Below are 13,464 nucleotides of genomic sequence, written 5' to 3'. Positions count from 1 at the left end.
CGGTCATATTACGCAGTAGCGTCTTCAACTGGCTACACTGAGTTCTAGTTTATTCTACGATTTCGCTTTTGCTGTTGGTTGAAAACTGGGGAATTCGATCTCTCAATCAGTGCAGCCGGTTGAAAACAAAAGACAGACGGAAATCAGTCGTTGACGGTGAATTTTCTATGTCGATAAAACAGAGGGTGGTGGGACTAAGAGGAGAACAGAGAAATTAACGAGATAGCTGAGCGCAGGATCGGTAAGATTTTGTCGATTCGTTGATTCACGTTTGATTTCGTATCCGCGGCTCGGAATATTCATCATACCTGTTTCAAAATTCTTAATATAATTTTTGTGTTTCTTACCGAAACGTGAAACGCGGCTTAGCGGGCGGCGGGCGTGAGAAGTGATACGCTTGAAGTTCGTCGCAGGTCATTAAGCGCGACACGCGTTATCGAATCTTGATGCTTCGCGTGAAACAGCGCGCCGTTTGAACGAAGCTTTGAGAGGATGCCCTAGTCAATTTCAACGTCTTACGTATATCTTCAGATATCGAAGTTCGCGCGTTTGAAACTCGAAAAGAGGCTGAACAGTGAATAAAAACACTCTGATGCGTTTTCATTTGGTGCAGGAATGACGAAATTGCACGAATTTTACGAATTTACTCTACTTACCATGAGGCTGTTAAGGCCCTTTTTCGCATTTAAGATATTTAGAAATATATACGTCAACGTCGAAACTTCCAGCAGCAATCGTGGATTCGTAATTCGATAATTTCATTCGCCACGAAGAGTGATCATAATAACGATTAATTAAAGCGCGTCGATTGATATTCTTGAAGCGGATAAACGATAAATAAATAAAGTTATGATCAAATATATGCCGCTGCTAAATTCAGACCATATGTATAAATAATGTATATGTATAACGTATAAACTGTATGACCAAATATGACTCACGTGTGTTTGTTTTTTCGCTTGCGGTTCAAAACTTGGAAGGGTAAATATTGCGAATGGTCGATATGTCGAAATTTCAAACAACGTGAGAAAATAAAATAACGAAAGATGAATGGTTCGAAATATTGTTTCAATTTCGGAAGTAGTCAATTTACTCAGTGACACTTTTATTTTCGCGTGTTTGAAATTTCTTTATATCGGTCATTCGCGACATTAATCCTTCCAAGTTTCGACCCTCACCCGTTTTTTCAAACAGCTATCGTGTTTTTTTAACGCTTTCGAGTTATCATTTCAGAGTATTTGAATTCCGCATTCCGTTTTCTCTCTTCTACGCAACAAATACCTATGACTTGGGATTTTCTCATTTTAAGGTTAAGATCTCGAAACAACAAACTTGATCATCCCAATTGGAATATAGAACCGTGTTTGCGCGTCTCTTGTACATACAACTAATTTTCAAACACGAACGTCTGCTGTATAAATCGTCGAATCGAAAATTTAGTAACTTCTTCTTTTTCTACCTTGTGGCTATCTCCAGAAAGGAATGCGCCAAAGTACTCGGCTCTTATCACCGTCTGATCAACTGTTACACCACAAGTTATTCAAAATCCCATCGCTTGAATTTACCGTCTCTCGCGGTGGAAATTGACGGTTTCTACGCAGCCAATTCCGAATAATAACTCTTCCCCATTTTTCTCTCTCTTCGAGACAATGACGAATCGTGACTCTGATGACGAAAGTTAGTCGCATCCGCATCACTCTCTATCTCTATCTCTCTCTCTCTCTCTGTCTCTCCATCTCTCTTTCCAGTTCCTTTCTCTCTTTTCTCTTTTCTCTTTTCTTTTTTCTTACCTGCTATTCTCGTGTATACGTAACGTAAATCTTCGTCTCGAAACTCGACTCGGCGATGCTTGACGATTCGTAATAAGCGATGCGTTATATTTTAAGAAATTGGAATGCGTGATCGTGTTATTTTTTTTTTTTTTTTTCTAAGATTCCATACCAAATAGTGACGTAACGAATTTTCCCACATTTCTTGACATTCGCGTTCCAATATTTTGTGAATGTGAATGTTACAGATACTTCGTATTTTTGTTATGAAAATTGCGAGAATAATACTAAATTAGACAAAAAAAAAAAAAAACATCAGTTTGATAATGAAATTTTATTATAAAAGTTTGTCTTGACGTTTGAACCACACTCTAACCTCAAAATTAATTTATTTCCGTTATAAATTCGTCGTTAAATAATCAAACAAACAATCGGCTTGGTTCGGATTAGATCGGTAACTTCCGGAATAAGATGCAAACGGCGCTAATGCGTTCCTACAACTTGCATGGTGTGTCTGTCGGTCAATCAATTGTCAAATCTTAGGCACAGAGATATGGCGCCAGATTTGAAAATGTATATTCGCATTCGCAATCGCGTATACTTGAAAATTTACATTCGTTACATCGCTGATGCTGAATAATTTTGTTCCATCTGATTTGAAAAATAAAAAAAAAATAACCATCTCCGACTTCGCTCGTTATTATATTTCTTCTGCGAATTAATTATTCAACAATCGGATCAAACCGAAGAGAAGTTTTAATTATTCTCTATACAACACATATCACAACGTCATTGTCCACGAAATATTAAAATTACTCATTAAAATCAGTAAGAAATTTTTCAATTTGATGAAATTATTAGGCAATCAATCGACTCAACCTTTTAATCATTTTTCCAATTAATCTTTGATTTTTATTCGAGTTACTAATATTTTTCAAAACATTTCACTCGGTTCTTGCGTTCATCCTTTTTGCAGTCCGAACAGGAGATGAGAGTAAAAATGTAGCATGAAAAACGATGAATTTCTAATCCGAGTGATCATTAATCTCATCACTTCTATTACACATGCATGTAGGTACGTATACGTTTGCAATTATCGTGAGAGGAGCCGCGTGGCTTGAAACTGGTCGAATTAAGAGCGACGAGAGGAAGAGAGAGAGAGAGAGAGGGTGTGAGGGAGGGAGGGTGAGAAAACGAAGGAGACGGAGGCAGCCACCCAGGTGGTTGTTTCAACAACTACTTAATCGAGATCTCTCTCGAGTTACGGTGTCAAGTGCAGCACGAAACGACAACCTTTGCATACCTACCCAACAATCGTGTATATACATGATATACCCGTTTGCGATATCGAATAGACGCGATTTCGTCCGGGGCAGGGTAAAAAACAAATTGCCCTCTTGTTTTTTTTTTTTTTTTTTAAATATTAACTCTTTCCTTAACCTGCTTTCGTACTGTTCGGTATCGGTATTGCAAGTTTATCGATATTCATTAATGAACAACCTGCGATTATCGACGTTCCCTAATTATCTGAGCTCTTCAAATTGTCGGTTGATAAAAAGCTTGTTATTTTTTTATTTTTTTATTTTGTTGTTACCCGCATCTCTTCTCACCTACTGCATATCGTCGAGGAATCGTCACAATTTCCCGGGAATCAATTCTCCGATTCCATCATCATCACCAATAATCAGTGCGTTTGTCGATGATTATTATTATTATTCTCGGCTCTTTTTTTTTTTTTTTGGATTCTCCCACTCTAGTCCCGTCCAATATTGCAGATTGTTGTTTTAACCGACCAAAATACATAACCCCCGTTGTATTTATATGCAACGGTACGAGGTATGAAACCGTGTGGTGTAAAATCGATGCGAAAAAAAAAACAGGCATTTGTACGATAGGCTTGAACGGGGGGGGAAAGAATGGCGAAAAAAGAACGATATAATCCCATATAAAACCAAATAAACTTGCGGAATTTGTTGGGACGATGAGAAAGAGGACCTCCTTTTTCCTCTTCCCCCTCCCCCTCTGGTCGTTACTATTTTTTGTTAAACACGATATCGTGCTCTTGCGCGTCAAGAACAACTCCAGCAGGCAAAAAAAAAAAAATAAAAAAAAAAAAAAAAAAAAAATCGTAATCCTTGTAACCTAGGAATGTACATATATTATTATACATATGATAATGAGGAGGATGAGGACAGGTTAGCAAATACGTCTGAATTAACCGCACGGGTTTCCTCTCACCTGACGTATACTTATGTTGCTTAATAATTGACCGTTTTTTTTTTTTTTTAATTTGTCTTTCTGTGTTTTGAATACTGGACTATGAAAACTTACTGCAATTTCGATTGTTTTCAAATTTCGTATTGACAGGATTTTAAATTTCAATATAATATCTGTCAGTATATTGAAAAAAAAAAAGTAGAATTTTTCTTGCCTTTTTGATTAATTTTTATCACCGACTTGAAGATATTATATTATATATACTCCATGTCCGAATTACGAGGTAAAATCACAAATGTATTGTTATTATTTATGTTAAAAAATTGCTCTGACAATTCTTTTTTCATCGAATGCCGTGTATGTGCGTACGTGGTGGAAATATTACTGTTTTACTTATTTATTTTTAATTATAAGCTTTGCGATCACGATTATTCATTGACGTAATTATAAATAACACGTACGACAGAATTAGAAAATAAGTAGGAAGTGAAAAAAGAAGAAGAAGAAGCTGCCGATGTCAATGTTGTATACTTTTCTCGGTTACCGCCGCTTTCGTTACTGTACAATTATTCGCGTAATTCGCATAATTTATTTCACCGTTGTGTTCACGCATTTATGTATACAAAGCCAACGTGATTACTGCACGCGTTATCTATTACGTTTCTTATCAATGTGTAACAACACGCGCCGTTTAGTCTATTAAACAACACGCTGTGGGTACGCAAATTTTCAGTGCGTCGATACAAAAGCCGATACACAAAACCGAACAACGTAAGACTTTGCTATTGCGTATAATATTAATAATAACAATAATATTATATGTACAACTACATTTATGCACAATGAGATGTGTAGTTAAAACTAGTGCATTAAGTAATTTTACACACTTATATATATATGTATAAACAAATTTATCATCTCGTAATTTTTTTTCCGTTCCCTCCCATCTCGGAGTATAAGAGAGCACAACATCACAAGTTTATTTATTTATTTATTTATTTATTTATTTCTCATATTCTTTTGTTTCCTTTTTCCGAATGCAACCATAACGGGATGCAATAAGGATAAAGCAAACGGCGTTCTTATCGACCCGTCGTTACGTTACAATGATATTATTTGTAAGAAACAAACCGCGAAACAAATCAATTTTCACATCATTTCGTTTTTTTTTTTTTTTTTTTTTCCTCATCCCAGACGTCGAATTTGCAATATAATATACAGCGATGAAAGTGCGGTAATTATTGCCAAGTCGCTCGATTCTCGAGAATATGTGACAATTTTTGGTTGTTGATTTTTCTTTTTTCTAAATCCCTCACCACCTATACACGTACATAGGTATGTAAAATTTACACGTGAGATTTTCGGAAGGAAATCTTCCAATTTAACTTATTCATGTGTATTGAGATAAACTTTATACGACGGTAAATTTTATATTACACCCTCAACGTATCGTAAATGTAATATATAAATATGCAAAGACGTATCTATGTAATACCGAATGGAGTGGGGGGGGGTCAAGATTGTCGAATCGCTATATATATATATATATATACATTTATATATAATAATGACGCATTCTCTCCGTTCATATTTTTATGATTGAATCATCGCGTTTGGGACTTATTAGTCATTTGCGCACGCATAAATGATGCGTAGATACATATTTTACACACACGTATAATACGCATAGCGTGTTAATAGGACGTATATCTAGGTATGCCATCTAAGTATATCTGATGATAATAATTACGCCGCGTTTCACACGTGAAAATCTCTCTCTCTCTCTCTGTCTCTCTCTCGATAGATTGTAGATGCGTAGATAGCGCTAAAGATAACGGGTAAAAAAACACGCGTTTGCGACACTATCGTCATAAACGCCACGTGACTCCGAAAAATTAAAAAAAAAAAAACCACCAGAAGTAACAGAAATTTGAACGACAAAAACCGCGGGGAAATAAAAATTTGAAATATTTAATAATTTTCCAAGGACACAGCGCGAATCTTTTTCTTTCTCTCTACTTCTCTCTGTAAAATCGAATAAATACAAACGATTACACCGGGAAATTTTCTTCCTTCATTTAATACGTCGCAGTTATTTTTCCAAATTTTTTATACGCACACCCTTTATCCGATTATAATTTATGTTTGACCGAATATTATTATTTAAATAACAGACGTTGCAGACGCGTACGAATGAAACGCAAGACTGGATATATTTGTGTATTGAACTTACTTTGTGAAAGCCTCGTTTGTTTATTTTTTTTTTTTTTTTTCTACACCAGCCCTCCTATTCAGATGATATTTTATATTTGTAAGAAACAATCGCGGATGTGTTAAAATTGTTATTAATATGATACGAAACGCATGTGGTTCAGGTGTAACAATCTTTTACTTTCTCTTTCGACAAGGATTACGCAATAACTTATCGCTGTTTTAGCGGATCATTGAAAAACAAACAAACAAACATACAAATTATCAAATCCACGAAATATATATATATATATATAAACAGGTATATAATAACGTGTGTGTGCAATCGGAAACAATTGTGTTTCACCAGTTTGTGATTTGTCTAAACAATTTGCAATTGTGATATCAATAAAAAATGAATATAAAGACAATATAAAAAAAAAAAACTGTTTTGTGAAATCGCGTGTGTTTCGTGAAGTTATTCGTCATTGTGTGCTGTCGCATACACCGTTTAATGAATATTACTACAAAACTACGATACTTAACGTTATAATACAAGACCTCTGGAAATAATATTTAAATCTCATTCACACGTCTTCGTCATAAATCCAAGCTCAATCATGGAGTACAAACTGCTGTCGAACAACGAGTACGATAACAACAACCGCTACCCAACTCACGATCGTAAGTTTCGATTATTATTATTATTATTATTATTATTATTATTATAGTGTTGCATATTTATTAATAGCAATAACGCATTTACTTACTTTTCATAAACTATATGCATACGTTTCGCTTCTCTGATTTTTCTTCCGCAATTTTCTTTACTCACCTAATTTCGAACTTTGAAATATTTAATACAACGTACATGAGTGTGTGATTGAAAAGGATTAAAAAAAAAAAAAAAAAAATTACGTAAGCTAAAACAGAGGACATTTTTTATTGCAAACGATGAGGTCCTGAATCTGCAGTAAAAAATTCTGTAATTTATTCTTTGCTCACGTTATTTTTTATTTTTTTTTTTTTACCCCTACACTTCTCTCCATTGATTTCTTCGTTTTCTCTAGTCCACTGACTTATGCAAAAAAATAAGAACAAAAAAACTTGTTTTCAATTGGCATGAATTCGTAATGCCGTCTGTGTAGCTATGTAGTTTAACAATGAGCAATATTAATATAAATTATAGTATATAATGAGTCATAATACTATAGAATAGAAGATCCGTCGGAGCGTTGCTTTAAGGTCGTGTGGCAGTCCTACCTTTACCGATCGAGCAAACTCACCCTTTTTCTTTTTATATTAAATGAACAAACGAACGAAAAAGGGTTCGAATTTCGACGGTGCATCGCTATTTCGTAGCGGAATTTAGAAAAGTTACCAATATCACGAAAGTCGTTAAAAAAATTTGTGGTGTTTTAACGCGTGTTACTATTTTCACATTTCCCGCCTTTCATGAGCCAAAAAGTCCATTACTGAGTTACTTTTCGCAATTCCGGAAATAATGAGGAGCAAAATGAGCAATCGTGAGACTATTTTCATGCAATATTGAGGTCGCTAGACGAAAACTAGGAATTGAAATGATTTCGTAAATAAATGATGCTCTCACGATCAGCTGACGATCAGAAATCACACATTTTTTTAACGATTTTCGTCATATGAATAACTTTCATCAATTTCGTTACAAAATAGCGATACACCGCCAAAATCTGAACCCTTTTCGTTCATTTGTTCATTTAATACTAGTAAAAAAGGGTTAATTTGCTCGGTCGGTAAAGGTAGGAGTACCGCATACCCTTAAACGGTTATTTAAGAAAAGGCGGCTTGGCATCACTTCAAAATCAATCTTTCCGCCGCACGGCATGTTTTCCTATGCTGCTCATAATCTTGCTGCTGCTGCTGCATCAGCATTCGACAGAATTTTACTTCTCTTATTTCTGTGTAACACGTTGATCGCGATTTTGCGGCTGGCTGCTTCGTGTTCCCCGCTCTGCAGTTATTTATATTATTATTCATTTTTATGCAATATACTCACTACGTCGAGTAGATTTTTTTTTCTGACGACTTGACGAAAATTACAAGTTTCGCTTATTTATTTAACCGCTAGGATACATTATATGCTTATAATGGAAATACTGAGGGAGCTTGGATTGAAAGAAAATAGGATTAGAAATTGTCACAGTCGCTTCAAATATTTTTCATCGTCCATTTTTTCTCTCATAAATTTGGTTTCTTTTATTCGCTGAAAGATCAGTAAAATGTCGATTTTTCATTTGGAAATGCTTTTTTTTTTACATAAGAAGAAGAAAAAAAAATGAATAGTAGATTGTTTCGATTTAAACTCTCCGAAATTAGTATATAATATAATAGGATGATTTTTGTTGAGAAAACTTATTTTTCAGACGTCCACAGAGACATAATTTTTTGTTTCTTCAATAATTAATTATTGTTAATTGAGGTCAGTATTAGTGTTCGAGTGAGAATTCTTAGAGAAGAACAAATTTCCGAATAAAAATTGAATACGCTGAGAGTGAAATTGAAAATTAACATACATATTTACTAAATTTTTAACATCATTTTGAACCGATCTGAAGTTAACATTCTATATCCAAGCTCTCTCGCTTGCGGGTTTAAATGAAAAAAAAAAAGTAACAATTATTTCTTCTCGTCACCCGTTTGCGAGTATTATTATAATTTACAAATGTGTATAATAAATTGTAAAAAAAAAAATACAGTCATCGTTGCGAGTTACCATTTTGTAATAATAAAATGAACGAAGAAATAGTATTTTAATTTTACTGGTTAATAATTTCACCTTAACGTTTAAACATCACAATCTTACGGTCTATAATCGTAATCGCATAAGTTACAATTCATTTATATCCTCGCCTCTAAGGATTATTGTATACGTTGTACACTTGGGGGAACAATGAATCTGAGACGGCTAATTTTTTCCACTAGACAGTTACGTTGGCGACACTGAGAAACCTACAGCGCCACAGTCGGCCTAATGCGAAACAAACTCAATCTCAATAAACGTGACATAACCCATGACCGTAGAATCTAACCTTAAAATACCGCGGGGATAATGAGTTGTTAGAATTACACGTATTCTAAGGTTAGATTCGACGGTCACGGGTCATGTTACGTTTATTGAGATTGAATTAGTTTCGCGCTCGGCCGACTGTGGCGCTGCAGGTTTCTCAGTGTCGCCAACGTGACTGTCTAGTGTAAAAAATTAGCCGTCTCAGATTTATCGTCCGCAAGTGTACCTAAGCCTTACGCTTTACCATTATGCATTATATGTGCGTAGAGGAAAGATTGCCGGCTAAAAGCAAAGAAGAGGGGGAGGCGGAGTGTTGGAGCGTAAAACGTGCAAATAGAAACATCGCAGGTGGTCGTCTACGCCTACGTCCCTAAGTCTATTCTCGTATCTTCACCGTTACAGATATCGTTGAAGGAAAAACAAGTAAATAGCGCGTGCATAATTCATCTGCGACGAGTTGAAGATGATTATACGTACATGTGCAATATTATCTAATTTATCATTTACCGGGACATTTTTTTCACGTTGCAATGTCGTTTTATTTAACATATACATATAGATATTGCAACGTGGAAAATTTCTATACGAATATATATATATATGGGGCATTCCCCGTCAATTCGACTTGGGTCTGACAGCCACTTTTTTTTGGGTTTGGGTCGCAATATTTTACATTGTTGTCCAACTCTGGAGTTGTTTTTTTTTTTTTTTTTTGTTTTAATTCCATTATTTTGCCGTCTTTTGTTAGTGGATATTTCGATTCAAGTCAGACAATGAGCATAATACGATTATTTTACAATTAGTCTCGTACGACGACGATGATGATGATGATGATGAGTGATGACGATGATGAAATATATTCACCTGGATGGGGAAGGGCTTCAAAAATTGTTAAAATCCTTTCTTTTCGTTCGAATCTACTTTTGAAGAAAAAAAAAAAAAAAAAAGACAAGAAACATAAAACACAACATTATTGTAAAATTAAATTTGAAATTCTGATATTTTCGTTGGTTAAATGATGATTTTACAGCAAAAAATAGGATATAACTTTCGCCCAAGTTTTTTTTTCTCTGAATATTTCTATAAAAATTTGTAATTCTTATTAATTTTTCTTCTATTCCTCCCCTGTCATGACTTTCATTTATCGAATAGTTTGTACTTGTGTAAATAGAAATGCGACGCGGATTCTGTGCAATTCTGGAAAATCGACTTCGTGCGACGTTTTTTTTCTCCGGTATTTTTCATACGTTGCGCTGTTAGGTGTCTATTATAATATTTTCGATATTACGTCGTCACCTAGCCTTGCAGTTTTCATGAGCGCCGTAACATGGAGAAACAAAAAAAACGAACACAGTGATCCACGAGAAACTGTAAATAGAATTTCATACATTGTGTATATATGTACGTACACTTGCATATTATAATACCCAAGAAGCTTCTTCTTATACTTGTTTACGGGTTAAAAATAGCCGCGTCATCGGTGTGTGTGTGTGTGCGTGTGTCGGTGAGGTATAAAATATTATTACGAGGTATAAGCGAACGCCGCTGATTGAGGAACGAGGCCGCCGAGATGGTAAAAAAGACGGCAAATGAATGAATGAGGAGAGACGGAGAGCGAGTGAGAGAGAGAGAGAATGAGGAAAAGGAAAAGAAAGAGTGAGAGTGAGAAAGAGAAAGAGAAAGAAGGAGGGCGTATGCATTCAGGCACGTAGACCTTCTCGGCCCTCGGATACTTACCTGTGAGGTAAGTGTGTACCGGTTGTTGACACGTTTAGACCCAGTTATTAACCCTTGTTTGCCAAAATTATAAATTTACTGCACAAATTGTGAATTTCTTGAAGGCCAAAACCAATTGCTGGAGGATCGGACGATGCGAATTTATTTTTTGGTAATTTTAGAACTAAGGATCAAATAGATATAATCAATGAAGGTCGATAACTGGTACGCTTACCTTAGGGACCGAGTAGCGCCACCAGTGGCAAAATTTCTCCCTATCAACGGGACTCGCACTAACGTTGACGTTATATATGATAAGTAAATCGTCAAGTTAGTTTTCACCGCGTCGTTCACATTCGAGGTAAAATAATGACGAACTTTTCGCTGTAACATGGTTCAAAGAGCCACCGGCTGTATTAAACACACGTATCAACCTGTCACGGAGAGATGATACTTGAGAGAAATAAAGAAAGGTAAGAAAATAAATACTCGACTGTTAGTTTCTTCTTAGTTTGTTGAAATAAGGGACCGAGCGCGAGTACAAGTGGCGCCACCGGTGGCCAAATTTGTCCTTATCGACGGGACTCGTACCGAGGTTTGACGGGTGGCCCGGCGGTCATTCGTCATCATTTGTAAAACCACAAATATTCGTACCCAGAAAATGCCTCCTTCCGTTGTAAGAAAAGGAAAGGTTAATTTTTGCGCTATCAGTTTTTACGACAGTTTGAGAAATAGCGAATAAACCGTCATTCACTGTCCCTAACCTAGGCAGGGCGATTAAAAACTACTGGTTAATTTCATGCTATGGCGTAGCCACGGAATCTTACGATTGGCTGAGTCATTGGCGTAGGCAGGGGAAAACGTCCGTCCATGTTGGGATAAATACTTCCGATTCGGCGCTGTCGTCGATTTTGCGCACGGTCTCCATACCTCTCTCGCTAACTTTTTCTTCTTCTTCTTCTTCTTTTTCCGTTCCATCGATGCCGTTATGAACAACCAACAGTTCTCTTCGCCTCTCGTCGAGAAATCGAAATCTAACCCTATGAGTAAATTATATTTATTGTTATATTCGCTTTGCTCTTACCTTTCTCAAAACATTTACAGCTTCTAGTTTTGTCAACAAGGAAAAAGAAAAAACATTGTCGTTGTCATCATAGTCATTCATCTGTATTGCGTGGCATAAATTCTTGCGGTTGTTCCCAACACTACTAAATGAGAAGAAAAAAAAATTCTCTCGTAGGTACGCTTCCCTCTTTTTTATCTCTCCACATTCGGTGTGTTGTCATCGACGTTTTTCGTTTATAGAAAATTAGCATGTTCGATGAAAACAAAAAAGGGAACAATCATCATTTTGCGTTTTTTTTTTTTTGTTAAATTTTTTACTTCTTTTCTTTGGAGGGGGGGGGGGTTGTCATTGCAATGTGCAGAACTGTTATTAATATACCTATAGTATATATTATATAACAAACGAATGTGTATTTTGAAAAAGAAGAAAAGAAAAACTTCTCTCCTCTTTTTCTCTTATACTTTATTTTGTCTCCTTGCTTCTTCGCATTCTTTTTTTTTTTTCCACTCGATGCAAGAGGGGCAAGGGGATCAACGATAAGGATTGTATCACGTTAAATTCCGTCGATCGATATACGGCGATAATGTTGAATTAATATTCAAAAAGTTACTTACCGAATCCAATTTCCTTTCTATTATTATGAGTATATTGCGTATAATAATAACTTGCACGATGGAATGATAATACGATGTTTTATTATCCTATATTCGTTGTGTTATTGTTAAATTATTGGACAGTGTCAAGATAATATCCACCACAATACCTACCCATGTATGTCTGTGTATGCACAGCTAATAGAAAAATGATTAATTTTTTTCATCGTTGCGTGCAGCTCCGCGAGCGAGCTTCTCAATAAAAAGTATATCTGCTTTCTTTGCGGTCCTTTCTTGTTTTTTCTCGCAAATTTTTTTCCTCTCGTACGCCGTTTTTTTTTTTTTTTTTTTTCCTTCTGTTGTTTTTAATCTTTATTTTTCTTTTTCGTAATTTCTGTCGGAGCGACCGCGTGAGTTTTCATTTTATTTCTTTCGGCAACTTTTACTTCGTTTACCTTTTTTTTTTTTTTTCTCCCCTTTGATACCTCACTTCCAGTATATAATTTACAAAATGGAAGGACAAACTTGAAGCACCGAAGAACGTTGTATAAAAAGAAAAGGAAAAAAAAATGAAAAGAAGCAACAATCGACGATTCGATCGAATCGGTGTGCCAGAAGAATGTTTCGATTTTTAAGTTCCAAGAGATTGTCCCGGTACACATACGAAGGATAATACATGTTGCATGCAGCACCGTGCGGCGGACAACAAAGTTGCACCGTAATTTTCGATCGATCGAAAGTCACCGCCAGTTTATGGGCATACATACATTTTATACTATCGATGTGTATATTCGCACATGTACACATGCATTCTCACAGGCTAACTAACCCGCGTACTTTTTATCGGGCGGAACGTTGGTGGAGGAG

The 13,464-nt window shown here is 35.7% G+C and overlaps 1 protein-coding gene across 6 annotated transcripts in view; it reads left to right on the top strand.

Moving 5' to 3' along the window:
* Nucleotides 1-13,464, top strand: part of LOC124180139 (growth factor receptor-bound protein 14-like) — a 297,724-nt gene that overhangs the window by 42,308 nt on the left and 241,952 nt on the right. Inside the window, exon 2 of one of the 6 annotated variants that reach the window (XM_046565252.1) lies at nt 6,395-6,860. The exons of the other annotated variants lie outside the window; for them this stretch is intronic. Coding sequence (XP_046421208.1) covers nt 6,797-6,860 — 64 coding nt within the window. The 5' untranslated portion in view covers nt 6,395-6,796. The remainder of the gene's footprint in view (nt 1-6,394; nt 6,861-13,464) is intronic. 6 annotated transcript variants of the gene reach the window in all.

The sequence above is a fragment of the Neodiprion fabricii genome, chromosome 4 (genome assembly GCF_021155785.1).
Source record: "Neodiprion fabricii isolate iyNeoFabr1 chromosome 4, iyNeoFabr1.1, whole genome shotgun sequence".
Taxonomy (NCBI): domain Eukaryota; kingdom Metazoa; phylum Arthropoda; class Insecta; order Hymenoptera; family Diprionidae; genus Neodiprion; species Neodiprion fabricii.
This window is presented reverse-complemented; position numbering and strand designations above follow the sequence as displayed.